Genomic DNA, 27,645 nt, shown 5'->3' with positions numbered 1-27,645 from the left:
TGTTTTCTTCAACAGAGCAATTTTGGGGGTCACCTGTGGGAGTGTGCTAAGATTTGTAGTGGCTAGGCTGTGCTGAGCCTCTGAACCCAGCCCAGATCTAGTCACAGCTATCTCTGTCCTTCCTAGATCCTGAAAGAGATGAGTGACGAGGAGCAGGTACTGTTAAAGAAGACGGCTCCAGCTGCCTCCTCCCTTGGCCTCTCAGAGTCGAAAGATGTAGCAACAGAAACCCAAGGAAATAAAGCTCCGGGGAAGAAAAAGAAACGAGCCCTGGCCAGCAATACCAGCTTCTTCTCTGGCTGTTCCCCCATTGAAGAAGAGGCCCACTGAAGCTGGATTCATCATCTCTGCCCTCGTCTGGCCTGGGTGATGCATTCAGGTTGCAGCCAGAGGGGTTTTGTAATGACTCCTGTTGATTTTGGACTCCTTGCTGTGGAACAAAGGAACAACACATTACTGAAAAAGAGTGTCCAGCACCCCCAGCCCCAGACTACTACTCTCCTCTCCAGAAGGGTGCTGAGCTACCTGCTGAAGAGAGAACGAACTCTCTTCAGAGACCTTCCTGGTGACTCATCAGGAACGAGGCTGAGGCTGTCTTATCTCGAGGTTGTCTCAGCTTAATGGCAGAGCCTGCTCTGTGTTGGAGGCCTGGCACAGATCCTTCACGCCACCTCCAGAATGGGGTTGGGAATCTTTCCTGTCTCTGGATTTCAATGTTTTAACAGCACCCTTAGTTGTCTTTCATGTTGCTGGGAGGTAAATGAAATCTTTTTAAATGTTAATGTTAAGTAAATAAATAAATCTTAGTCCATCTGCTGTTTGGAAGGATTCTTCTGTGCCAGAGGGAGAAATACAATTTCAACCCATGTTCCTCCACCCCTGGGAATTCTATTAAGGAAGCTGGTGCAAGTGCCCAAACCTCACCGCCTTGTAGCAGCACTCTTTCCCCAAGGGGTATGTGGAGCAGCAAGCCATGTTTCTTCATGTTGCTGTTATCTCAGGAAGTTAGAATAATGCTAGCAAGGCCAGTGACCTGAGCTTCACTGGAGAGCCTGCTTGACCTTCAGATTTCGAGGGAAGGAACCACATTTACTAAATTTACTAAGCAAATTTACTAAGCATCTCGTGCTTGCCACAATTTTATCCACTCCTCACAAAAACGTTCAAGGTAAATAGATCTCATTTTGCACATGAGGAGATAGATACAAAGAAGCTGTCACTTCACTGGTCACAGAGTTAGTAATAGAGCTATGACTTGTAACCAGATGTGACACCAAAACTTACATGACCCAAGAACGACAGTGGTGGCCGTTAACTAATGCCCCGCAGTCTGACCTGGCATTGGGATGTGGGATGTTACTGCTGCCCAGCCCCCGGACAGCACCCCACTTGCTGCCTGCTTTCTCCTCTGAAAGGGAAGAGGAGGGGCGTGACTGACTCCTCTTGCTGCATCAGGGCTCTCTATCTTTGCTTAAGGCCCTGGTCCTAGGGCCTTTGTATCCATGCATTCTGAATCCCAGCCCCCACTCCCCCCAAAAAAGCTCCCAGAATTCGGCACATGAAAGCCAAGACTCCTCCAGAATCCAACCGAGTCCAAGTAGAAGAAACTGAAGGACAACCTGCCTAGAGCGAGGTGACCCTGCAGCCTTTGCTGGCCTCCTGCCAGCAAGCGGCCCTGCTTCTCTTTGCATTTTAATGCGGAGGGAGCAAGGGAGCCTTTGCCATTGCCAACTGGAGCCTCTGGATACAATGGAAAGGCAGAGAAGGAGGGGGGCCAGCTCTTGGCATAAGAGAGCCAGTCATCTCACTGTTTTCAAATCTAGTGAGTTTGGGGGGGAGGGGTAAGCTTATTCCCAGAGAAGGCATTCTTTCCCACCAACACTTTTGGTAAAGTAAAAAAACTAAAAGGTAGAGAGAGAAGGTCAGTCAAAACCAGCCCCTAGTCCCCAGCCCACCCAGAGGCCCATTCTTTAGGGCTAAGCTGACTCTACAACCTGCCCACCATCCCTCTCCTGCTGATGGTGTGGTGACAGCATCCTTTGTATGTGTTCACCTTCCAAAAGCCGGTGACCCTAACATTATACACTGTTTGAGTGATTCTTGGAAAGAGACTGTAGATGCCTTGGGGTCAAGGCAGCTGGAATGATGCAAATCTCAGCACATCTTAAATGAGCATATCCTTTCTGGGCTGATGGGTGGAAGAGAAGGGCTGCTAGTATCACTCAGGCCCCACTAGGTCCCCAGAAACCCCTGGTCCAGAAACAGGGTGAAACAGGAAGTGGCTTGCAACTCTTCTAGATGCACCACCTTGCAGACGTGGATCCCAAGAGGGAAGGGGAGGCTGATGAATTAAAGCTCTCCTCCCAGGGAGCTTGAGACTGAATGCTAGACTTCCTCACACACATACACACCCTTTTCCAGGGGACTGACTGGGCCCCTGCTCCTTACTGCCAAGTTTCAAAGTTGTGTGGTCACCTCCCCCTAGCTTCCCACCCACCCGTGCCCTCAGCCCTCGCTTCCCTGAGCCAGGACAAAGCCCAAGCACTGACTGAGAGGAGAACAGGAGGAGGGACAGAGGGATGGGGAAAGCTGCACAAAGGAATTCCTCACCCCAAGCCCCCTGACCGGCGGCAGCAGCAGCAGCGAGTAAAGAAGCAGATCTGCTCACCCTCCCCCTTCCTGCTTCCCATCTTCCCACCAACGGGGCACAGACACCACAGGCCACAGAGCAGCTGCAGGCCTTGGGAGAGGACCCACACAGCCTCCGGTAGGTGGCAACAGTGCCACCTGTTTGACTGGTGGGGCTGAGCCAAGGACTGGAAGAGGGAGGAGGCAGACAACTCGGAGAGAAGCTGGGAAGCAGTGCAGAGCACAGAGCGGAGCTGCTGCTGAGAAAAGGTGTGAGGGCTTGGGAAGGCTTGGGGCCACAGGCGGGAGTGGCGGGAGTGGCGGGGAGGAGACCGGCTCCTGCTGGCAGGCAGTGGGCCCAGGGATTGAGCAGCACCCCTGGTCAGCATCCCTGACTGGAGTTTTCTGACTGCTCAGCTCCTGGCCCCATCCTACAGCTCCTGGAGGGAAACGGGACCCTGGAAGGCAGTGATTGGGGTGCAGGGGCAGGACCTGCGGTACAGATGGAGCCCGAGGCAGGCTCCTAGCACTTGGTGGTCCCACCATGGGAAGAGGCAGGGGACCTCCCTTTGGGTGGGCTTTTTCCTTAGAGGGGTGTCAGGGAGGGGAGAGGTTTCCTCCCCTCAGGCCCTCCCTCAGCTCCAATCCCCTAACTTCCAAGCCCTTCCCCAACTCTCCTTTCCAAAGGCAAGCAGAGGGTGAGAAGGGCTGCTTCAGGAGCAGCCATATCCTCACTCCTTCCAGGGCCCCGGCCACTGTGCACCCCTAAGACTCCACAGCCTCAGGGGAGCCCAGACCACACACACTTTGGGTGTATCGAGGGGCACCGTTACATATTCCAAGTCACCTAGAAACCCATTTCACTACCAGCCACTAGTGCACATGCAAATGCTGACACAAACCCCACACCTTCTCATGTAGACTCACAATCACATGTCCAGCCTTGTGTGGAGATCAGTAAGCCAGTTTGGTCTCAGCTTGACCCCAAAGCACAAGGTCCAGAGATCCCCTGCCCCAAGACAACCACACACTCCCATGCACACCTTTGCCCTGTATCTGTTGTACTTTCACCAAAGTGACCTCAGAGGGTGGGGCCCCTGAAAGGGGAAAGGCGGCGACTTGGTTCCTGGCTGGGGTTGTGGGATGACTGGGCAGGAAGGGACAGGACTGGGGCAAAAGGGCTTCGATTTTCCAGGTGTGTGCTGGCAGGAAAAAAGTTCCTTCAGGAGGTAAGGAGTGACCCAGGCAACTCGTACTCCTCAAGACTTCCCCATGCTACTGGTGCCCCCTGCCCTCCGGAAGGCAGAAATAGAATCTTTCAGTTCAGGGCTTTGTGATGTCTCCAATCTGTATCCACAGCAACTGACCAACTAGCCACTAGCCAGGCCTCCCTGGGTCCCAGGCCAGGACTGGTGTCTCTGCTTCAGGTTTTTCCTGGTTTCTGTGGTGGAAGCCACACCATGGGGCTGCCTGAAGCTTGGCCAGATTTTCTTCAGCTTGCTAAACCCTGTATGCCCCACCCCAGGCAGTTTTTCCTGAGTCCCCACCCGAGGCAAGCACTCCATCCCCAGATAGGGATGCTGTTAAAAGGGGAGGAGTTGGACAGAGTGGGTGTGTATCCACCTAGAGGCTAGATCTCCTGAGTTTTTCACTGACTTTCCAGGTGTTCTGTTGAAAGGAAGACCCCGGAAACTGTCCCCTTTGCTCATCTCCTCCTCCAATCTGGCACTTGGAGCCTGCCCTGTAACCTCCGTTGCTGAGCAGTGGCCCAGACCTCCGCTCCTCCCCCACTGGGCTCCTCACTGGGAGGGAGGCTGGGATCTGCCTTCTGCCAGGGTCTCTGTGAGCCAAGCGTCCCTCCCCCCAGGCCCTTACCATGGCCGAATCCCCTGGCTGCTGCTCTGTCTGGGCCCGCTGCTTCCACTGCCTGTACAGCTGCCACTGGAAGAAATGCCCCAGGGATAGGATGCAAACCAACAAGGTGAAGTACGGATTGGGGGGTGGGTAGGGGTGGAAGTCCAAGGCGGGGACCACTTGGAGGGAGAAAGATATCCAGGTGTGCTCAGAGACAGTGGAGAGGCAGGGATGGGGAAGGGATTTTCTCTCCCCAGGAGGAAAATCTCTTCAAATATGGAAAGAACTGCCTGCAAAGCACAGCAGCCCCACGCCTTGCAGGAAGCCCCCTTGAGCTGCCATCCCCTGGGGACTCTGAGCCGAAGTGGGGATGTGAGCCGCTGTGAGCTTCTCTCTTGCCCCTCTGCAGTGCGAATGCGTCTGGTTTGGCCTGCTCTTCCTCACCTTCCTCCTCTCCCTGGGCTGGCTGTACGTCGTGCTCATCCTTCTCAATGACCTGCACAACTTCAATGAGTGTGTCATGGATCCCCTTCCTCAGCAGACATGTCCATCTACTCCCCACCCTGGGACCCCTGGGTGCTCAGCCCCTACTTTGCCTCTTTGAAAACCCGTCCATGAAGTCTCCCCAGACCTTGGAGCCCCTGACCCCGTGAAGGGCTTCCCTTCACTCCCTTCTAGCCTTGGTCCTGGATCCACCCAGCCCAACTCCCCTCGGGCCACTATTACCACCCTTCTCCCACTCGGACACCTCCCTCTCCCCTCCCACAGATTCCTATTCCAGCGCTGGGGGCACTGGATGGACTGGTCCCCGGCATTCCTGCTGGTCATCTCTCTACTGGTCACATACGCATCCCTGCTCTTGGTGGGTGCAGGGACAACTGGCCTAATCTTAGCCCTCCCTTCCTCGCAGCTCTACGCTGTCGCTCGCATCCTGGCCACTGAGGGGAGGGTAGAGGGAGGGGTCAGCCTAGGAAACTCACTCAGTGACCCCTCTTGGCACATCATGACTCCAACCACCTCTGCCCCCAGCTCCTGGCCCTGCTCCTGTGGCTCTATGGCCAGCCTCTGTGTCTGCACACCGTGCACAAGGTAGAGTGGGGATGGGCGCAAGCGGGAGAGGGGCACACTGGGCCCGGTGCTTAGCCGGCTCTTCTCTTCCTGGGCACAAGCCCAGGACCCAAAACCCAGTAAATATATGTTGAATGAAAGGAGGACAGTGGATGAGCCAGGAGAAGGGAATGCTCCTGTTTTCATAGAGTGAGGGGCAGCCTAGGCAGCCCAAGTTGACACAAACGTGCCCCTCACCCCTGGTTCCCCAGGTGCTGCTGCTCCTCATCATATTTCTTGTGGCTGCTGGCCTTGTGGGACTGGAGGTCCAATGGCAGGAGGAGTGGCATAGCTTACGTCTGTCACTGCAGGTGAGTGGCTGATATCCAGTGCTTGGGGGGAACCTTCGCCTGTGGCCAACCCCAGGACACAGCGTGCTCCCTGGTGCCCCAAAACTGCAGGAAGCCCTCAACTTCAAAAGTCAGCTCCTAGGACAAGAAGAGGAGAGGTTCTAAGGTTCTAAGACCTTACCAGCTCTTGTCCACAGGCCACAGCCCCATTCCTTCACATTGGAGCAGCTGCTGGCATCACCCTCCTGGCCTGGCCTGTGGCTGATACCTTCTACCATATCCATCGAAGAGGTGCCAACTCCACCCCCAGCCTCCAGTCCCTTTAATGCCCACCAGTGCTTCTGCCTCCTGCTGCTCCATTTCCTATACCTGTGCTGTTTTCTGCCCCGAGGGCCCACCACTGCCCTTTCTTCATGGCCTGTTCCCCACTCCCCACAGGTCCCAAGATCCTGCTACTGCTCCTGTATTTTGGAGCCACCCTGGGCATCTACCTGGCGCCCCTATTCATCTCCTCAGCCTGTATCATGGAACCCAAAGACCTACCACACAAGCCTAAGTTGATAGGACACCGAGGGGCCCCCATGGTGAGTGTGGGGCAGAATGCTGGCTGGGTGGGGAAGGTCTGCTTCTCCAGGCTGCTGCGGCCAGGCCTGTGGGTTCCCAGGCTCCCACCCTTCCCTGCTCCCTCGCCTTTCCCAGCTGGCCCCCGAGAACACCCTGATGTCCCTGCGGAAGACAGCTGAATGTGGAGCTATTGTGTTTGAGACCGACGTGATGGTCAGGTGAGGGCAGCTGGGGCCCCTTCCCCCACCCAAATGACACAGCAGGGGAGCTCCAGAAGTGATGACCAGCCCTGGAGCCTGGTCCTCTGACTCCCCTTGTGCCTTCAGCTCTGATGGGATCCCCTTTCTCATGCATGATGAGCGCCTGACCAGGACCACAGATGTGGCCTCTGTGTTCCCAGACCGAGTCAACAGCCACAGCAGTGACTTCTCCTGGGCTGAACTGAAGAGGCTCAATGCTGGGGCCTGGTTCCTTCAGGTGAGGACAGCCTTCTGCAAGAGACAGCCACGTACAGGGGCACTCTGGGCAGAGTTCATTCATTGATAACCATCTGCTGAGCCCTGTACTGGGCAATAGGTATGCAGTCTCTGCCCTCAGGTCATTCCTTCCTAGTAATGCTATCAGAATAGGAAACCTCAAGTGAGAACAAGGTCTGCACTGGGTAGAGAGGAGAGAGAGGTCACTGTTGGGCAGGGGCAGTGTGGGAGAGGATCAAGAGTGGGTTCACAGGAGAGGATGCCTGAGCAGCATATGAAGTGAGGGTAGTTTTTAAGATGGGCAAGGCAGGGAACGAGAATTCTGGTTAGAGGGAAGAATGTGGGTAAAGCCCAGAAATATGAAGAAGTGTTTTCAGGGAATGAAGAGTGGCTCAGTAGAAATTTTCTGGCAGTTCAGTGGTTAGGACTCAGCACTTTCACTACCTTGGGCTTGGGTTCAATTCCTGGTTGGAGAACTAAGATCCCCCAAGCTGTGCGGTGTGGGAAAAAAAAAAAAACACAAGACAATGAAAAAGTGGCTCAGTGGAAGTGGGAGATAAAGATGCATGGGAGTCATGGGAGCTGAGGCTGGCTGGGGCCTGGGGGAGCAGAGTCTTGGTCTCTGGTGGGCTTTGAATGCCAGGCCAGGAAGTATGGACTTCAATCCTGCAGATGATGGAAAATATTTCAAAGGATACTTAATTTGTTTAACTCCCCTTTTCTTGATTACCAAAGTAATACAAGTTCCTTGTTTAAAAAAAAGAAAGTAAAACATCAGAGAAACAACCTAAAATTGAAAAATCTCCCGTAATCCAACCCTTCAGCTGGGTACGTATTCTGAGTGATGAAGACACATCTGATTGCCTAAGAGTAAGGGATGTCTGAGTTTGAATCATGGCTTAACCACTTCCTGGCTGTGTGAGCCTGGGCAACATTCTTTAGGGTCTCTGTTCTTCATTTTCCTCATCTATAAAATGGGAGTAACAACAGTACTTACCTCGTAGGATTGTCAGGAGGACTAAATAAATTAATACACATAAAGCACTTCTAATACTGCCTGCTGCTGCTGCTAAGTCGCTTCAGTCGTGTCCAACTCTGTGCAACCCCATAGACAGCAGCCCACCAGGCTCCCCCATCCCTGGGATTCTCCAGACAAGAACACTGGAGTGGGTTGCCATTTCCTTCTCCAATGGCCTAGCACATAGTAAATATTTAATGTGTTGATAGTTCACTTTTTCCATGTCAGTGATCACGAGGCAAGGTCATTTGTTGATTTCAAGCGGAGGAAAAGAGAGTGGCAGAGGTTTGGAATAGCCAACAGGAGGAATGGGAGAGGGAGCAAATCAAGAGCAAGTAAAAGGATGGCTAAGTGGCACAGAGAACACAAAACAGGACCACAGGGCCAACAGCCCACATGATATTCTCTGCCCCCCAATTCCAGTGGCTGGAGGAGGTAGACAACTGTAGAATTCAGTCAGAGTTTAGGATTTGTGGGGCACATGGGGCAGGAAAGGAGTTGAGGGGGTTGTTGAAAAGTAGTTTAAGCTGAGGATGGACCATGGGTAGGGGATGTAGGTGTGGCTAGAAAGGGGCTGATGGACTGGGAGGAAACCAAGGGGTCAAGATCCCAGAGGTCTCCATGAGACCAAGAGAAAGTGTAGTGAGAGTGAGGAAGTTAGGAAACCTGGAGGGTAGGAGGTTGGGGTCAGAGTAAGATGTCAGAGGGTCTAGAAAAGGCCACAGTTTGGAAAAAGGAAAAACCCTGACTCAACAGAGGGCCAAAGCTGTTCACCAAGTGGGGGAAACGAGTAAAGATAATGAGGATGGCGGCACAGCCTGGAGGCTTCTTCTGGTCTTGAAATAATTTTCTTCTTCTTATAGAGGCAACCTTTCTGGGGGGCTAAGCAACTGTCAGGCCATGATCAAGAAGATGCTGAGAGTCAAACAGTGCCATCCTTGGAAGAGATACTGAAGGAAGCTGAAGGCCTCAACCTTTCTATCATATTTGACCTGCGCTGCCCCCCAGAAAACCACACATATCATGACAGTTTTGTCAACCAGACATTGGAGACTGTGCTGAGTTCAGGAGTGCCCCAAGCCATGGTGATATTGTCAGGACCCCAAGTGCCCCCTCTTGCCCCTCTCCCCTGCCTTCCCTAGACCATGACAATAATGTTGAGGCATCCCCCCTCCCCAGGGCCCTGCCCCAGCTCACATACCCCATCTGTGGTCATACATCTTTGCCCCTGCTGCCACCTCCAGACCCAGGCCTTCTCCAGTTTCATGCCCACCTACCCTGAACCACAGGTCCTTTGGCTACCGGATGAAGATCGGGCTTATGTCCAAGAAAGAGCCCCCCAGATGCGCCAGATATACGGACATCTGGAAGGCCATGGCACTGAGAGTCCCCAGTTTCTCAACCTCCCCTATCAAGACCTGCCACTGTTGGATATCAAGTGAGTGCCAGAGGAAAGGAGCCGAGGGGATCACGTGAGGCTTAATGGTATAGAAGAGCCAAGGCTGGGAGGGCAAAGGCCATTCATTCACTTGCTCATACAACACATATTTATTGAACACCTACTGTGTGTCAGGCTCTATTTATTGCAGGTTTGGGGCATGGGAGAGACAGATAATAAACCACTGCACAAAACATATGCATGTTGTAGAGTGATAAGTGACATGAAGACAAAAATTTAGGAATGGGGTAGAGATTGGGAGAGAGGGGAGAAGGTCACAGTAGGAAGAGTGGTGAAAGAGGTGGTGTCTGGGCTGAGACCTGACAAGTCACAAGGAGGTGACAATGGGAAGAGCTGCAGAACAGCAGGAACAGCAGCCTCATGAGCAACGGGTAGCAAACCAGGTAGGACTTTGTTGGCCACCAGGATTTTAGCTTTCATTTTACACCAGAGAGAGGGTGGATCCAGGGGAGAGAGGCAAGGGAGTCCCATATGTGAGTGGATGCAACCAGAAAACATAATAGGCTTCAAAACCTGTAGTCACCAAGCTCTCTTATAATATCCTTGTGGTTAGATAGGGAAAAAATGTGAACTGAATGATGGCCCAGTTATCATATTAAGTATTTCAAGGACCTTTCCCCAAGCTGTCACCATGGGAGGAGACAGGATATCAGGTTAAGACTCCCCTTAGTCTTGTCCTGATCAACATTGACTGCTGATCATGTTTCCAGAAGGCATGAATTGGTAATGAAAAAGGTGATGGGAAAATGGAGGCCCTAGAAGATCTAAGCATTCTAAGGTGCCAGGTCAAAAGTACCAAGATAAAATGCAATGGAGATGCATGTAAAGACCCATGCCCAGGGTCCAGAGGAAGCTCAATTGCACAAAAATAAGAGAGGGAGACACTGGCATCAGCAGGAACATGTGTGCAAAAGACCAGGACTTTGATTGTACACTGTGCACAATGAATGAGTCAAAGTCACTTGACATTGCCAAAAACTAACCTGACCCTGGGCTGCCTTCACATGGACGTAGCGCCCAGAAGGCAGGAGGAGTTTTGCTCTCCTCCAAGCTAGTCCCAGCCCACCCAGGCTATCACGTTCAGATGCAGGCTCCATACTTCAAAAGGAACATTGGTAAATGGGAGTAAGATCAGATTAGAGAGGTTTGTATGGTGAAAGGAACGATAACCCAGGTCCCTGATTGAAGCAACTGGGGTGGTTGGGCCTGGAGAAAAGACGACTCAGGGGAATGTGGTCACACTGTCCCTCAGACCTCTTAAGGGATGGCATGGGACAAAGAGGAGAGACACATTTGTGTGACCCCAGGCAGCAAAACTAGGACCCATGGGTGAAATCCACTGGGAGACAGAGCAGGTAGGGGTCTGCTATCCAAAGGCAGAAGTGATGGCTCTGGAGCAGGGACACTGTGGATTCAAACACGGAGAGGGGCTGTTTCCCTCCTGTGCCTGGAGCCTCGAGGTTCTGAATGTTCCCTATTTCTTCCCCGCCTGCACAGGGCACTGCACCATGATAATGTCTCGGTGAACCTATTTGTAGTGAACAAGCCCTGGCTCTTCTCCCTACTCTGGTGTGCAGGGGTGGATTCAGTCACCACCAACGACTGCCAGCTGCTGCAGCAGATGCGCTACCCTGTCTGGCTTATTGTAAGAGCTCAGGGACTGTCACCCCTCCTCCTCTTTTCCTATCCCTGCTTCTCCTTAACCCTGTTCCCCTCTTCCTTACTTATTTCCCCCTATACACCCCCTGGATCTGTATATGGGTGGCTCTGGCCACTGACAGGGACCTTTTTCTTTTCTCACAGCCCGCTCGAACCTACCTGATAATATGGATCATTACCAATTGTGTCTCCCTCCTGCTGCTTTTGTGGACTTTCCTCCTACAACAGTGAGTCCTTTGCGCCTCAGCTTTCTGGGTCTTCATTCTCCCTAGGGTCCTGGTGATGGGGCATATTCAGACTCATTGATGCTGCCTAGGGCTTGGGGTTTGGACCCTTGGAGATTCTTAAACCCTTCCTTTATACGTCTAATTGGCTTGAACCTGGGAAAGTCAGTTAGGGGGAACTCAGGGTCAAAAGGTTCTGCTTGACGCTGGCTGAACTCACAATGCGAAGCTTTTCTCCCCATAGGAGGTGTGCTAAGGAGAGACAGAGAACTGGTAAGAGCTGTTTCCCCTTACCTCATTTTTCTCCTCCTCTAGCCTTCCCCTTACTCACTCCCTATGTGTTCCCTCTTACCTCTCCAGGGCTAGAAACAGCAGTGCTGCTGACCAGGATCAACAATTTCATAAGGGAGTGAATGCCCTGTCTTAGCCCCCCACCAGCCAAAATCAGAGGCCTGTCTGCATTGGCCAACAGCAAGGAAGAGAGGGTGGCTGAGGTGGAACGTTGCTGGGGCTGGCGTGGGGTGAACTTTGCCAGCAGGAGGTGTCCCCCTTGGGATTTTGACCTGAGGTGGTCAGAAAGACCAAGTCACAAGAAGTTTGTCCCCAAATGAAACTTAACAGAGGAAGAGACAAAGAGATTCCCAAGAGAATGTTTCAGATCTACGCGCAGGTATTCTTGTGTACAAGGCACAGGGTATCAGGTATGGGACAGCTCAGAACTGTGACTGAAGGAGATGACAAAACGGCCTTTCCCAGAGAACTGTAAGATGATGGAGACGTCGACCTGGCTCCATTCACTGTCTCTCTTGACATATGCAATTTATCTGATTTCCTGCCTAGAGACTAGGGGCTAAAGAACCCATCTAGCCATGTAATTCTGTGCCTGCAAGTGGCTTTTTCTTGTGCACAGTCTTTTTTTCAAGACACACTGGTTCTTGACTCTTGTCGGTTAATCTGTTATTCAATGAATTTAATGCCCCTTTGGCACAGTCTAACCTTTTCGGTGCTGGCGCTGGGTGGAGGATGCACCTTGCATCTCGAGTTGTATGTGACATGACACTGAGGGGTCATCATGAGGAGAATCGAGGGTTGGCGGTGGCAAGTGGACTACCTGGGGCAATGAAGGGCTGCAAATGGTCAGCAGGAGCACCACCGCCACAGGGGACATTCCCGGTGGCCCAAGCGCGCTGTGCAGTGTTGCGCTGGAGCTCCACCTTGTGGTCACCTGCCCCAAAAGGAGGGCCGCGCCCGTCGTCACCTGTGAAGTATTATCTGGATGCCACCTGTTTCTCGTGCCCGTTGGGGACCTGTGTTCTTGACTCCGGACCCCAAGGGCATGATCCGATTTCCACAAGTTCTTGCTTCTCCGGGTTGTGCTTAGGGTCTGGTTGCCCGACCCACCTTCCCCCCGAGGAGCGAGTTCCCCAGTGTGTTTGCTGCTTGTGAGTCCCTGGACTAAACAATTTACATGACCGGCGCGGAGCTGGCCTACGATAATGTGACTGATAGAAGTGGGGGAGGGGCTAAGGAAAACACAAGGACAGGAGAGGGCTCTGGCTACCTCTTTAGTCCCCCACCGCACCTACATTCGCCCCGGTTCGTTTCTCCACGCCCCGGTTCATTTCTCTACACGAAGGGAAATCGAACTAAGGGTCTGACGAGGTTAGGAGGTTCGGTTCTCAATTATTCCTCTCCCTGGGACCAGGGGTGGCACTGGCACCTAGGGACAAGACCATCCCTGGTGGCAGGGCAGGCAGCCCAGAGAACTACAATTCCCAGGATGGCCCTGGCCACTTCCGTTCTCGGGATGGGTCGACCGAAGTGAGTTTGAATTTGTGTTCCCGCCCCCTTCTCCTCCCGGACCCTGCGCTTTCCCTTCTCGCCGCCCCGCCCCCGCCATGCACACAGAGGTACATACAGACACAGGCCGCCGTCCACGTCAACATACCTGGCCTGCAGCTGGCGCGATGGGCGGGGGCACCGGCGTGCGACCGACTGGGAGGCCGGAGGAGCCCCAGTAGCCCACGCCGCGGCAGCTGCCTGGTCCGTCTTCTCGGGGGTCCACGCCGCCTGGGACCTCCTCTTCCACACACTACCTTTTCAAGCTGCAATTCCGTAGTTTTCCCCGTTCCGGATCCCGCCCCTCAGACCGACTGCCAGCCTCAGCTCTGGGGCGCCGAGGTACCTGCACCCAGGTACCGCCGGGCTCTCACCTCTCAGCTCGGACCTCCCTCTCCCGTCCCCATCCCTACTTTTCTGTCCCCTCCCAGACGCCCAGCCCCGCAGCCTCTTCCTCCCCTTACCACCTGCAGAGTCTCCAAACCCCTCAGCCTCCACTTCTCAGCTCCCAGTCTCAGCTGCAGTCCTCTAACCTCAGATTCTAGACTCCGGGCCCGGCAGGAATGCCCCATAGCCCTTGCCCCAAGCCTCTAGCCTTGAGTACTCAGCCCTGTGCCTGACACTGCCCATGCTTCCTCTCTTCCCAGCAGGATTAGACTCTTCTATAGGGTCCTGAACTGGAGACTGAGACTGACAAAAACTTGCGGGTGGAGGGCCAAGGGGAGCTGCTCGTTGGGGTTCCAATGCAGTTGCTCTCTTTATTTTTAGCTGCTGACTCATAGCTTCTGGCACTAGGGTTTGAGGCTAACAGGCTGGGCTAGGGGGCTATTAATAGAGCTGAGGCACAGCCCCGACCCAGTTCAGTTTAGAAGCACCGGGAGTAAGGAGCCCTCCCTTGGATTCTCTGGAATTGTTGTGGACTAGGGTAGTGGCTGGACTAGGACTTCTCTGGCTGCCAGTACCTCAGCCTGGTATCTCTACCTCGGAACTCTTGAGGAAAAGCCCCTGACAAAACTCGGGGCACAGCTCTCTCCTAAGTTTGCCATGGCTTGGGGCTCTGCCACAGTGAAGCTCCTGCTGCACTGAGTGAACAGATGACTTCCAAGTGCAGGGATTATTGTGCCCACAGCTTTGGCCTGCTTGGACCTACTCCTGGGCCAGAATGCTAGGTTACTAGGAGTGATAGCTGTGGATTTGTTTCCCAGAGGCCCTCATGATGATGGGATACTATAGCATGGTCCTAACAGAGAGAGCACAGAGCTGACAGAATTTGGTAGCTCCAAACCAGACACAGGACCAGCAAGCTGTCAAATTCTGTTACCACTCTCCCGTTCTTTTTGTTTCTTTCCCTCTTGTTGTGCTCTGTGCCTGCTCACAGGTGTCACCATATCTCAGGATCTCTCTCTACTCCATGCTGCTGCTGCTGCTGCTGCTAAGTTGCTTCAGTCGTGTCCAACTCTGTGTGACCCCATAGACAGCAGCCCACTAGGCTCCTCTGTCCCTGGGATTCTCCAGCCAAGAATACTGGAGTAGGTTGCCATTTCCTTCTCCAATGCATGAAAGTGAAAAGTGAAAGTGAAGTTGCTCAGTCGTGTCTGACTCTTCGCGATCCCATGGACTGCAGCCTACCAGGCTCCTCCGTCCATGGGATTTTCCAGGCAAGATTACTGGAGTGGGGTGCCATTGCCTTCTCCGCTCTACTCCATAGAGAAATCTAATTGAGGAAAGCCACTGAGAAACTCCTATAGGACCTTTTTATCTTAATGGGTGGAAGTAGGATTTTCCTAATCCATTCATTGGGGATGGTGGGGAAATCTTGATACCTTAGTGAACTAATCATCAAAATTATTCCACCCCATGCCCAATGTGCTAGAATTCCCATCCACCGAGAATGCACACCCATAACAATTCCCCTTACTTGCAAAGCAGAAACTTCCCAGTTTCAGCAAACCCAATCTCTGGCTCCCAGGTGAAAAGCCCCAAGGGCTTTGGGGCAAGAGTGGTTATTTCTTCACACAAAAAGACTGGGGTCACCCAATGGAGCTGTACTTTCAAGAATGAGCCCAGATTATCATACAGTAGCGGGCCACACCACCCTCATCCTGTCAATTTGCTGAGGGAGCTGGAGAGACCGTGGATGGAAGTCAGAAATAGTCACTCTCCTCCCAAATCCTGTATCAGGTTCCTCAGTGGCTTCAGTCTCATTGTCAGTTCAGTTCAGTCACTCAGTCGTGTCTGACTCTTTGCAACCCATAGACTGCAGCACGCTAGGCCTCTCTGTCCATCACCAACTCCCAGAGTTTACTCAAACTCATGTCCATTGAGTTGGTGATGCCATCCAACCATCTCATCCTCTGTCATCCCCTCCTCCTCCCGCCTTCAATCTTTCCCAGCATCAGGGTCTTTTCAAATGAGGCAACTCTTTGTATCAGGTGGCCAAAGTACTGGAGTTTCAGCTTCAGCATCAGACCTTCCAATGAATATTCAGGACTGATTTACTTTAGGATGGACTGGTTGGATCTCCATGCAGTCCAAGGGACTCTCAAGAATCTTCTCCAATAACACACTTCAAAAGCATCAATTCTTCAGTGCTCAGTTTTCTTTATAGCCCAACTCTCACATCCATACATGACTACTGGAAAAACCATAGCTTTGACTAGGTGGACCTTTGTTGGCAGAGTAATGTCTCTGCTTTTTAATATGCTGTCTAGCTCGGTTATAACTTTTCTGCCAAGGAGCAAGCATCTTTTAATTTCATGGCTTCAGTCACCATCTGCAGTGATTTTGGAGCCCCCAAAAATAAAGTATCTCACCATTTCCACTGTTTCCCCATCTATTTGCCATGAAGTGATGGGACCAGATGCCATGATCTTAGTTTTCTGAATGCTGAGTTTTAAGCCAACTTTTTCACTCTCCTCTTTCACTTTCATCAGGCAGCCCATTTGCCTAACAATCTCAATCGCCTGCAGGGGCAGTTGTTTTCCACCTGTAGGGGGCGCCTGTCTCCCTGAGGTCTCAGGCTGGAGGTCTAGCAGTTGGGAGGGGGTTCCAAGTGTCAAAGCATCTCAGGGTTGCTGACCTGTTCCCAGGGTTGCCAATCATGTCCAGTCTGAGCATCAGGGAGCCTATTAGAGCGGGGAGAAGCTCACTATGAATGTAAATGGGCTTTACTCATATTCATTAAAAGTGAAAATGTGAAGGGGGGCAGTCAATGGAGATCAGGCATGAGGAAGGCAGTTTAACCCTCTTCATTCACTCCAGGCTTAGCAATTTTTCTCCTGAGCTACTTTTTGGATGTAAGAAGAGTCTAGCACTCTATAGTATTGACAAACTGCTGAGCATATAAAAGACTTTAAGGTCCTGAGTTACCAGAGTAGCCTAGACTTGGTCATGAATAATAATTAACCCTAATCCACTGTGTACTAGGTAAAGTGCTCAATGTTTTACATTTAATCCCCACAAAACCCCTATGATTGTTTCCATTTCACAGATAAACTGAAGCTCAAGAGGTAATGTGAAAAGTGAAAGTGAAGTCGCGTCTGACTCTTTGTGACCCCATGGACACCAGGCTTCTCCATCCATGGGATTTTCTAGGCAAGAGTACTGGAGTGGGTTGCCATTTCCTTCTCCAGAGAATCTTCCCGACCCAGGGATCAAACCCAGGTCTCCCGCATTGTAGACAGATGCTTTACCATCTGAGCCACCAGGGAAGTCAAGAGGTAAAGTGATGGCTAAAGTCACACAACTAGTGACTGGATTAGGTGTGATTGAGCAACCACTGTGTGCCAGGGGCTAAGAATACAGAAAACCAGACAAATACAGAGGTAGAATATTCCATAAAACAACTGAGTTGTACTTTTCTCTGCCTAATGAACACCTAGTCACCCTTCAGGACCAAACTAAAAATGTCATCTCTTATGACACTTTTCATAAGCCCCTCATCACCCACAAATAGAGTTGATAACTTGCTTTCTTATATACCCTCTGAAATAGCACTTTTTGCAGTTACTGTAATGACCTGCTTCTGTATTTCCTTTTCTCCAGCTTTGAGCATCCCAGTGACAAGGCCTGTTTACTATTTATCACCACTGGGATATCTGATAGACGTCTCAAACTCAAATGTCTAAATCTGGACACCTGATCTTTTTCCCCAAAATGACCTCTTCCTTAAAGTGGTACTCATCTCAGTCGATGACAATTTCACCTTCCCAGTTGCTCTGGCCAAAAAATCTTGGCCAGATAAGGCCACACCTCATAATCAATCTGTCAGCAAATCCTGTTGACTTTCTCCTCAAAATACATGTAGAATCCAATCACTTCTTATCACCTCCAGTGCTACATCCTGGTCATAACCACCATCACCTTTCCTTTGGATCACTTCAGTAAGCCTCCTGACTGGTCTCACTGATTCACCTTTGTCCCCTGTGACCCATTCTCAGAAGCCAGAGTGATGTTGCTAAACACAAGTCAGATCATGTCAGTTCTCTGCACAAAATTCTCCAATGGCTCTCCATCTCAGAATAAAGCCAAAGTCCTTCAGTGTCCTACAGACTGTATACAGTCTGGTCTTCTTCGAAATCTCTGATCTTATTTGCTAGTACCCGCCCCACCCCACCCCCCACTCTGCTCCAGCTACTTGGTTCTCCTTGCTGTTCCTTGAACAAGCCAGATGCAGTCCTTATCTAGCACCCTTGCTAGGTATACACTTCTGCATGACTTTCTTCCTCACCTCCCTCAAATCTTTGTTCAAATATCATTTTCTCAGTAGTGCCTACCTTGAAAACCTATTTAAGATTGCCTCTATTTTAATGTCCAGTTTACAGCAATACAGGGTATAGAGGAACAAGATAAATGACACCATGAGGGGAAAAAAAAAAAAAAACAAGCAAATCCAGAAGTAGGATATTCTACAAAACAACTAACTTGTACTTTTCAAAAAGCCGATGTCATTAATTTAAAAAAAAAAAAAAAAAGATGAAGGGAGTTCCCTGGTGATACAGTGGCTAAGACTTCTAGTTCCCAATGCAGGGGGCCTGGGTTTGATTCCTGCTCAAGAAACTATATCCCACATGCCAGAACTAAAGAAGAGTTTGCATGCTGCAACTAAAAAAGATGCCACATGTCTCAACTGAGACCCAGTGCAGCCAAAATAAATAAATACTTTTTTTTAAAAAAAGATGGGAGACTTCTAGTTCTGGACTCAGCTGGAGTAGACATACTTCTCCCTATTTCTCCCAATAAGGACGCTAAAACTCTGCATGTGATATGTAAAAACAAGCATAGGAAGACTCTAAAAGAGGGAGAAAAGGGCAGTTTTGACTAAGTGAGCTCCCTGGGTTTTCTTGTTGCCTAATATCCCAGACTGTAGGCTGGAGAAGCCAGCCTGGAAGTGCCAGGAGACACAGACAACAAAAAAGCCTCAGTAAAAGCCTGCTCTCTTTAGCCCAAAGACTAGCAAGTGGGCAGCTTAGTTGGACAACACAAAACTCTTAGACAATAACCACTCTCCTGCAACCAGACATTACAGAAAAATAAAAACAAAAAACTGCAGCTCCACCCACTCCAGCCAGCAAAGACCCAAGTGGAAACCAAGACTTTCCCTCTTGCCAGACTCCCCAGGCTCCCTGGGGTGGTGTCTAAGTAGGGAGTCTGGACTTCCATCCCCACAGGTTAACCTGCGTGGCATCAGAGTATCAGAGGAAGGCCTAGTGGAGAGTCAAGACTTTTGCTGCTGCCCTGCTCCTCCTCCCCTCCCCACCCAGTCCTCTATCATCTTCACCCCCACCTGCACCCCTACCTGTGGTGAGTGGAAGCTACCTGGGAGCAGGAAGGAGGCCCTTCAACCCTTCCCCAGCCAGGGAGGTGTCAGTGGAGGCCTTGTGGGGGGCTGGAACTCCCACACCTGCCCAGCAGTAAAGACGAACCCCTCCTTGGGTGTCAACCAATGTTAAGTGGGGAACAACTTGAACCTCTACCCCCTCCTGGCAGTAGCCAGGCAATGGACCCTTCCACTGATGGCAACAGTGTCAGAAAATGCCTATCCAAAACAAGAGGTTTAAGTAGGACCTAGAATCTGATAACATAATATCCAAAAATGTCTATGATGCAATGGAAATTCACTCACCATACTAGGAACCAGGAGACCCTCACCATGAATAAGAACTAAACAACAGATGCCAACACCAAGATGACAGAGAGCTTTCAATGATCTGAGAATGAGTCTAAAGGAGCCAACATTAGGGAAAAAATGCTTCAGTGAGCAATTACAAATAGGTTGGAAACAAATGAAAAAGATGGAAAGTCTTAGCAGAGAAACAGATATGATGGAGTATCAGACAGAAATTTTAGAATGGAAGAATATAATAACCAAACCAAAAAACTGAGGAGATGGGCTCATCAGCAGGATGGAGAAGACAAGAAAAAAATCAGTGAACTGGAAGATAGAACATTAGAAATTGCCCGATCTGAATAACACTGGGAAAATAGACTTAAAAAAAAAAAAAAAACAATGATCAGAGCCTCAGAGACATGTGGGACTATAACAAAAGACCTAACATTCATGTCATCAGGGAGTCCCAGAAGAAGAGAAAGAGAGTGGGGCCAAACAAGTCCTCAAGAAACGATGGCTGAAAATTCCCCCAATCTGGCAAAAGACATAAACCTACAGATTCAAGAAGCTGAACAAATCCCAAACAGGATAAAGAAATCCATGCCAAGACATATTATAATCAAACTTTTAAAACCCAGACCAAGAGAAAGTCTTGAAAGCAGTAAGAGAGAAACACCACTTTATCAACAGGGGGAAAACAATTCAAGAATCAGTGATTTCTCACCAGAAACCATGGTGACCAGAGGAAGTGGCACAACATATTTCAAGTGTTAAAAGAACTGCCAAGCCTGGATGCTATATTTAGTGAAAATATCCTTCAGAAATGAGGGAGAAATCAAGATATCCTTAGAAAAAGGAAAGCTATGAGAACGTGACACTAGCAGACTTGCCCTAAAAGAGTGGTTAAAGGCAGTGCATAAAAGAGAAAGGAAATGATAAAAGAAGAACTCTTGGAACATCGGGAAGGAAGAAGGAATAGAATGAATAAAAACATAAGTACAACAGACTTTCCTTCTTCTCTTGAATTGTCTAAATAATGTCTGATGGTTGAAGCAATAGGTATAGTATCATCTGACGTGGAGCTCAGTATATGTAGAGGAAATATTAAAGACAACCATAGTGGAAATGAGACAGGGTTGCTGCTGCTGCTGCTGCTGCGAAGTCGCTTCAGTCGTGTCCGACTCTGTGCAACCCCATAGACGGCAGCCCACTAGGCTCCCCCGTCCCTGGGATTCTCCAGGCAAGAACACTGGAGTGGGTTGCCATTTCCTTCTCCAATGCATGAAAGTGAAAAGTGAAAGTGAAGTCACTCAGTTGTGTCCGACTCTTAGTGACCCCATGGACTGCAGCCCACCAGGCTCCTCCGTCCGTGGGATTTTCCAGGCAAGAGTACTGGAGTGGGGTGCCATTGCCTTCTCCGATGAGACAGGGTAAAGAGACCTAAATAGAGTTAAGTTTTTTTACACTTTCCTCAATCTTTTAAACTGATGACACCAATAGGTCTTTGTGGTGACAAAATAGTTTTGTATCTTGACTGCAACGGTTGTTATAGGAATCTCTACATGTGGTAAAATGGTATAGAACTATACACACATTGTACCAATGTCAATTTCCTGGTTTTGATATTGTACTATAATTATGTAAGATGCCATCATTGAGTAAAACTGGGTTAAGGGTACACAGGCCCCCTCTGTACTATCTATGCAATTTCCTTGTAAATCTATAATTATTTCAAAATAAAAATTTTTCTGTTAAGATTGGGGCTATTCTAGTGGCTAAAGACACAAATGCAATGTGACAGCTGTGATTAGAGTCTGATGTTAAAAAATATAAAAGACAAGTTTGGAGAAACTTGAATATAGCCTGGACATTGTTGTTGTTCAGTCACTAAGTCATGTCCAACTCTTTGAGACCCCATGTAGCATGCCAGAGACTGGACATTAGATGATATGAAATAATTGTAATTTTCTTACATGTCATATTCATATTATTGGAGAATGTCTTTATCCTCACCCAGTGAATGCTGAAATATTTAGAGGAGGTGTGTAATGAAATCTGTAACTTACATTTGAATGATTCAGAAAAAAATGTAGGTCGATTGATAGAGCAAATATAACAAGACATTGCCAGTTGTTGGCTCTATGAGGAAGATATATAGGAGTTCATTGTACTATTCCTTCAGCATTTCTGTATGTTTGTAAAATTTCATTTTAAAAAAAGCTAAAGAGGATATGTGAAAGATGTATATGTGATAAAGCAAGTATAGTAAAATCTAGGTGGCAATTTGCTGATCCCTATAAAATTCTTTCAGTTTTTTGGTATGTTTGAAAATTTTCCTTTTAAAATGTAGGGGTAAAAAACTTGAAGAAAAAATGATCACAACCTCATATCCTTCCCTAGTACTCCCAACCCCTCTTTTTTTGCTCTTTTTCTTTTTTCCCACAGCATTTATCACCACATATAGTAGTATATACTTCACTTATTTATTGTACTAATTTTTGTCTGTGTCCTATCACTAGAATGTAAGCTCCCCAAGGGCAAGGATTTATTGTGTGTGTGTGTTTTTTTCCTGTTTGCTGCTACGTCCTTAAATCCTAGAACAGTGTCTGGCACATAGCACATGCTCAGAGAATATTTGTTGAATTAAGAAAAAATTTCTGTAGCCCTAGGGCCTACGTCAAGGCCTTGCACAGAGTAGGTGTGCAACAAATGATCATTGATCTGAGATCTGCAGAAGTTAGAATAGACCTGTTGTACTTGAGCGGTTCTGAGTGTGGACTTGAGTCAAATGGCTAGGATTCCGTCACTTCCACCTGTGTAACCTAGCTGCATTAACATCCCTGAGCCTCAATTTCTCATTGGTATAAGTCAGATAATAATAGTAGCACTTTGGTAGGGGTTTTGTTTGCATGTAAAGTGCTTAGGACTTTGTAAAGACTCAATAACTGGTAGCTAATGACAAAACAAGAACAGCAAAATGACAAGTTTTCCCAGCATGTCATCCTTCTTCCATCCACCAACAGGCTGAGCCTAGAGAGGTTAAGAAGATGTCCTTGGACAAGTATTCCCAACTTCTTTTCTAGACCCTCAGGTTTCTTTCATTTTAGACCTCTTCTTTCCTTTCCTCCTGCCCTGGACTTTCTTTACTCTCTTGGCATCCTGAAGTGCTTTCCTCCATGATAACCATGCAGGAGTGGAGTGGAGGAGACAGGAATCTGTGCACCAGGGACAAAAGCTTAGAGCTTTCCTCTCCTCCTGTTCTAGGTGTGAGTCCCTCATTGGTGATAGAAGCAGGTCAAGTGTTAGGTTGTAGTCATTTCAGGGCCTAGAGATTGAGAGAACAATAGTCCTGAGGAAGAGGTACTGGCAAGAGAATAGCCTCCCAAGCTGTCCTCTTCCTTGGTCCCGTTAGGAGAGAGCACCTCCCTCACCCTGCTCTAACATCCCTTCGATCGGTTCTGCCGCCTCAAGTCTTTACTTCTGGTGGCCCCAGCTCAGAGCAAGGCCGGGGACCCATTGAGCATCTCTTTGCAACTCCCTCTTGGTAGTAGGGTGGGGTGGGGTGGAGTGGGCGGAGGACAGGCTGAGATTGGAGATGAAAAGGGATGAAATTGAGAGCTGAGCTCACCCGTGGCCTAAGTCCCCTGTCTCTGACCTAGGGTCAGCCCTACCCCGGATATTTGGGGAGCTGGGGCTGAGCCTGGGGGCGCCACTGCCTCTGTTGCTTTAAGGAGCCGCTGTTTAGCATTCCTGCCGCTGCCGCTGCCGCTGCCTGATTCTGTACGCTGATTGGCTGGAATCAACTGAGACCCGAGCCAGGGAGAGATGCTCTTGACTCCACTCAGATCCATCCTGGGGACCAGTGCAGGAGCAGTCCTCGCAGCACCCAGCTTCTGCCCAGGCTCCCGCTTCTTCTTTGCCGCTGGGCCTCGGCCCAGGAGCCACGACGGGCGACACGGAGCCGCCAGTGCTGGAGGGGGAGCCGTGGGTGCGGGGCAGCGTGGGGGCAGAGGCCCCGGGACGCCCGCCCGGCCCCAGGCCCCGCTCCGCCCGGGCGCCCCAACGGGTGCCCCCCCCTTCCTGGTCCGAGCAGTGTGAGTGTGCCCGGGAGCCCGGCGGTGGCAGCGGCGGCGGCGTGGAAACCGGCGTGGGCTGGGGGGTCCGAGCCGCGGGGGGCAGTGCCATGCACAAGCACCAGCACTGCTGTAAGTGCCCCGAGTGCTACGAGGTGACCCGCCTGGCCGCCCTGCGGCGCCTCGAGCCTCCCAGCTACGGGGACTGGCAAGTACCCGACCCCTACGGGCCGGGTGGGGGCAATGGAGCCAGTGCCGGTTATGGGGGCTACAGCTCGCAGACCCTGCCCTCGCAAGCGGGGGCCACCCCCACCCCCCGCACCAAGGCCAAGCTCATCCCCACGGGCCGGGATGTGGGACCAGTGCCCCCTAAGCCAGTCCCGGGCAAGAGCACCCCCAAACTCAACGGCAGCGGCCCCAGCTGGTGGCCGGAGTGCACCTGTACAGGCCGGGATTGGTATGAGCAGGTATGGGCGCGGGGGGGGGGGGCGGGGGGGCGGGGGCGCGGGGAGATCGGAGGGGGGGCAACTCAGAGGGGCTGCGGAGTGGGGGGCCTAGAGGCCTGGAGTGCAGCAGGGGTTCCTGGGGCTCCAAGCCAGCAGACCCTGAGCCCCAGCACTGCAGCTGGCCCAAGAGAGATGGTTGGAAATGTGTGCTTCTCTGTGTGTGTCTGTTTGGGGGTCTCCATTTGGAGGGGATTGGGAGGAGCTGTGTGTCAGGAGGTGAAGGTATGGCGGAGGGGCACATTTTCCTGTGTGGGGGGATTGGGTTCTTCTCGGTATGGGGGTTGAGCAGTGTCTCTGTCTGACAGGGGGCGGGAGGTTCTGCGGGGGCTGTGTGTGGTGTGTGTCTCCACAGGAGGGGAGGAGGGGGCATGGTGCTCTGCGTAGCAGGGACATGTGTGTGTGTGTATGTATGTTGAGGTGTGTAGAGAAAGGCAGTGGAGCGCCTGTGAATCTATGTTGAGGAGCCATGTGCCCAGCTCGCCAAGCTTCATCCCCTGATGCCATGAGTCCCTCTCCATCCCTTTGTGTGTGAATGTGCACATGGACATGTGGAGATGTCTCTCTGAATGTGGAGATGTCTCTGCAGATGAAGCTGCAGGTTTAGCTGTGTTCGCCCGTATGTGTGTGTGGCCACATGTATGTGTGTGTGAGCATGTGGCTGCAAGTGTGTGCATGTGTGTGCCTCTATGTGTGTGTGTGCCTGTGCGGTGTCCCTGGTGAGAGGCGCTTGACAGGCAAGGGAGGGAGGGGGAGGAGGCAAGAGACACGTCCCAAGCAAGGCTGAGAGGCTGCTGAGAAGGATGGACTCTTTTGTCCAAGCAGCTCTGAAGTGTGTGTGTGCTGAGGCGGGAGCTGAAGCAATCCTCCTCGCTCCAGAACAGGCATGGTGCCTGGAGCCAGGCAAGGGGCAGCTGCTTTGGTTCAGGGACTGGTCCTGGTGGGGCATGTCCCCCTGGGGTACCCCTAGATGTGGGAAAACTTAGCCCCCCAGCCCTGACTTGGCACAGCTTGGGAACCCCTGGGTGCTGGGCACAACTCCGGCTTCTACTCCCAGCCTAAACTGCCAGCTTAGAAAATGGAAGGAGCATCTGTGGGAGAAGCAGCAAAATGGAGGCTGGGCCGGCAGAGCCAGGTCCCTGGCATGCATGGCGGAAGGCCTGTCTGGTTATTCAGCTCTGCAGCCCCCAGTGTAGGGAGAAGGGAGGAGGAGGCTTTGCTGGGGAGGGCAGGTACTGGCTGCCCCAAGCTGGTGACCGTTCTGGCCACCTCTGTCCCCCTCTGGGGATCGAATGTGCTCTCACTCAGAAGGAAGCATGGGGACTTCCTGGGGAAAGAAGTCCTCAGTTCTGCCTGTTCACACCGACTGTTTCCTGTGTTCCTTGCCTTGGCCCCTTGCCCTCTCCAGCGGGTTCCCCTCTCTCCTTTCCCCCTCCACCCTGGGGACCTGCCCTTGTAAACACTCTCTTGTACTTGTCTGGCTCAACTGGGAGATAAATGCCAGTCCCAAGGCTAGGTGGGCCAGTTGGTCAAGGTTTCTTTGCCAGGACTGATCCCTGGATGGCTCTTAGCCCTGGGAATGGGTTCCTTGAGGGGGACAATGCGAGACTGGAGCGCGGAAGCCAGGAGCTGCTGGGTCTTGCTGGAGCTGGGCTTGAAGCATGGCTCTCACATGTGGGCACACATGGTATACCAGATGCATAAAAGAGCTGCATGGAGATTCTTTTGCCTGTGTGTCTGTTGCATGGTACTTCAGGCAGCTGTGTTATTTCGGGGCTCTTAAGAGCCATCAGTTATTCCTCCTGGGATCAGGGACAAGAGCAAGGCTGCAGCAAGAATCTTCCCACCAGCTCCTAGGGCTGCAGGGCAAAAAGTCCTGGGGCCAGGCTCAGGAAAGGTGGAGGCATGATTAGCCAGTCCTGTCCTCTGCTTTTCAAAGCCAGAGCTGTGGGGTGAAGGCAGAAGCAGGGAAGCAGAGCACGGCATGCAGAGGAATTGTTACCCTGGGTCTGCAGCTTCCCTCTTCAGAGGAGGGGATCAGGGGTCAGGAAAGGGGCCTCATAGCCAAAGATGGGAGGAAAGGCACCAGGTTCTTTGGGGAGAGAGGCAAGAGGGCTCCTCCATTCGTGGGGATGAGAACGAGAGCCAGGGAGCAGGTGCTACTTGTCTGTCCAGAATCACATTTTCACTTGACAGTGGCCACAAGTTTGTCACGCATGGGAGGCTATTTCTGTGGGTTGGTCAAACCAACCCTGTGTTTCCATCCTCTTCCCTTGCTTCTCCTCCCATGACTACTGCATGTTGAAGGCCATGGACTCTGCTGCCAGTTAGTCCGTGGGTCACCAGCTTCTTCCTAATGGGGAACCTTGTCCACTCTGCTCCTGTTCCACCCTTGGCTTTGCCCTGACTCCTGACCAGATCCCTTTCTGCTGAGAAACACAAAGGGTTTGGGATCAAAAGCCCCTGGATAGAAAATGGATTAAGACTTTGACTCCTTCTGCCCACTGGAGGAATTGGGTTCTTGGGGACACAGAAGGAGAAACAGAATGAAGATTCATGAGGTACTCTGAGGGGGCAGCTTTTCTTTTTGCCCATGAGCTTTAATGGGCAAGGCGATTGGCCAGAACATCAATGGCCTCGGCAAGCTTGCGTTACTCAAAAGAGCACCTGGAGATCCAGGTTCTAGCCCTTGTTCTGCCACTAACTCGCAATATGCCCTTAGGCACAACCTGTGTCCTCCTTGGTCCTCAGTGTCACTGTCTGTCACATGGGAGAGGTTGAACAAGATGGTGACTGCTGCCTTTCCAGCTCCGACATGGTGGGAGTCTGTGATCCCCAAGTCAGGGAGACCTGTTGTTCAGAGAGGAGCAGATTCCCATCCAGGCACGGATGCTGTGTGCGGCATGGCTTGCCCACCATGGTCCATTTCTGCCATTCCCCTCAGGCCAGCCTTGCACCCCTCCTAGTGCACCCTGAGGCCCCGGAGCCCAGCCTCTTGGTGAGTGCACCACTGACTGGCTCAGTCCCAGACAATTGGTCTGGGCTAAGTGAGCAGCTGGATTTGGCCTGATGTGGCTGGAAGCAAGGAGAGGGGAGCCTCCTCAGGGTCAGCCTGCCCCATCTGTGGCCAAGAGGTGTCCCAGGGTCAATTTGGGCTTCCCTACTCTGCAGGGAGTAGGGAGACAAGCAGGTTGACCAGCAGGCAGATGGTTGGCATGGGGAGGGTTAGGCAGGAGGCACTTAGGGTCCTGCCTGTGTCTTTCCCCAGGTGAATGGCAGCGATGGCATGTTCAAGTATGAGGAGATAGTCCTTGAGCGGGTGAGTCTGGCAGTGGGGCAGGATGAAATGGGAGGAGAGGGTTAGAACCAGGTGGGGGGTTCCTGAACCTTGGTCTCAAGACTCATGGGGACCTGCATTGAGAGGATGGGGAAACGGCCCTCAGAGGCTGCATCACTACATCAATTAACCAACCGACTGTGTGTGCTAAGTGGCTTCAGTCATGTCCGATTCTGTGTGACCCTATGAACCATAGCCCACCAGGCTTCTCTGTCCACGGGATTCTCCAGGCAAGAATACTGGAGTGGGTTGCCATGCCCTTCTTCAGGGGATCTTCCCAACCCAGGGATCGAACCCAGATCTCTTATGTCTCCTGAATTGGCAGGCGGGTTCTTTACCTCTAGTGCCACCTGGGAAGCCTAATCAACTCACTAACAAATATTAATTGACCTTGCTTGCTGAGGCCTGGGGAATTGGGGAGGGGATGGCTTCGCTGAGGCCTCCATGCCAGAATGGTCAGCAGAGGGTGGGAATCTGCCAGATTTGTGACGAATGTGCCCCAGCC

At 51.3% G+C, this 27,645-nt stretch overlaps 3 protein-coding genes and 1 long non-coding RNA gene across 18 annotated transcripts in view; 3 read left to right on the top strand and 1 right to left on the bottom strand.

Annotated features, from left to right (window-relative positions):
- Positions 1–811, top strand: part of KIF4A (kinesin family member 4A) — a 130,190-nt gene extending 129,379 nt beyond the window's left edge. For 5 of the 6 annotated variants that reach the window (XM_024988141.2, XM_005228029.5, XM_024988138.2 and 2 more), the window contains one exon: positions 127–811. In XM_024988141.2, coding sequence (XP_024843909.1) covers positions 127–330 — 204 coding nt within the window. In that variant the 3' untranslated portion in view covers positions 331–811. The remainder of the gene's footprint in view (positions 1–126) is intronic. The other variant, NM_001206105.1, reaches the window with a different exon arrangement.
- Positions 340–13,893, bottom strand: LOC101904691 (uncharacterized). Of its 2 annotated transcripts, XR_816951.4 has the most exons (4): positions 13,228–13,893; positions 5,788–6,017; positions 4,504–4,569; positions 340–430 (listed from the first exon to the last, which is right to left on the bottom strand). It is a non-coding gene; the product is annotated as an uncharacterized lncRNA (long non-coding RNA). The 2 variants fall into 2 exon arrangements; XR_816950.4 differs by lacking the exon at positions 4,504–4,569 and having other exon boundaries at positions 342–430.
- On the top strand, positions 2,839–12,274 carry GDPD2 (glycerophosphodiester phosphodiesterase domain containing 2). Of its 6 annotated transcripts, none has more exons than XM_005228009.5 (17): positions 2,839–2,898; positions 3,824–3,857; positions 4,496–4,609; positions 4,892–4,995; positions 5,251–5,344; positions 5,512–5,571; positions 5,802–5,900; positions 6,077–6,170; positions 6,318–6,463; positions 6,579–6,661; positions 6,770–6,920; positions 8,801–9,022; positions 9,227–9,375; positions 10,894–11,041; positions 11,200–11,282; positions 11,524–11,552; positions 11,640–12,274. In XM_005228009.5, the coding sequence occupies exons 3-17, from the start codon at positions 4,505–4,507 to the stop codon at positions 11,690–11,692; spliced, it is 1,620 nt and encodes a 539-aa protein (XP_005228066.1). In that variant the 5' UTR covers positions 2,839–2,898; positions 3,824–3,857; positions 4,496–4,504; the 3' UTR covers positions 11,693–12,274. The 6 variants fall into 6 exon arrangements, with proteins under 6 accessions (XP_005228066.1, XP_059739359.1, XP_005228064.1 ...); XM_059883376.1 differs by having other exon boundaries at positions 4,292–4,609; positions 4,892–4,950; XM_005228007.5 differs by having other exon boundaries at positions 4,292–4,609.
- Positions 13,894–23,312: 9,419 nt separating the features above from the next.
- Positions 23,313–27,645, top strand: part of DLG3 (discs large MAGUK scaffold protein 3) — a 53,644-nt gene continuing 49,311 nt past the window's right edge. The window contains exons 1-2 of one of the 4 annotated variants that reach the window (XM_010821843.4): positions 23,313–23,767; positions 27,072–27,122. In XM_010821843.4, coding sequence (XP_010820145.1) covers positions 23,411–23,767; positions 27,072–27,122 — 408 coding nt within the window. In that variant the 5' untranslated portion in view covers positions 23,313–23,410. The remainder of the gene's footprint in view (positions 23,768–27,071; positions 27,123–27,645) is intronic. The other 3 variants (XM_010821842.4, XM_024987855.2, NM_001192236.1) reach the window with 3 other exon arrangements.

Source organism: Bos taurus, chromosome X (assembly GCF_002263795.3).
Source record: "Bos taurus isolate L1 Dominette 01449 registration number 42190680 breed Hereford chromosome X, ARS-UCD2.0, whole genome shotgun sequence".
NCBI lineage: Eukaryota > Metazoa > Chordata > Mammalia > Artiodactyla > Bovidae > Bos > Bos taurus.
This window is presented reverse-complemented; position numbering and strand designations above follow the sequence as displayed.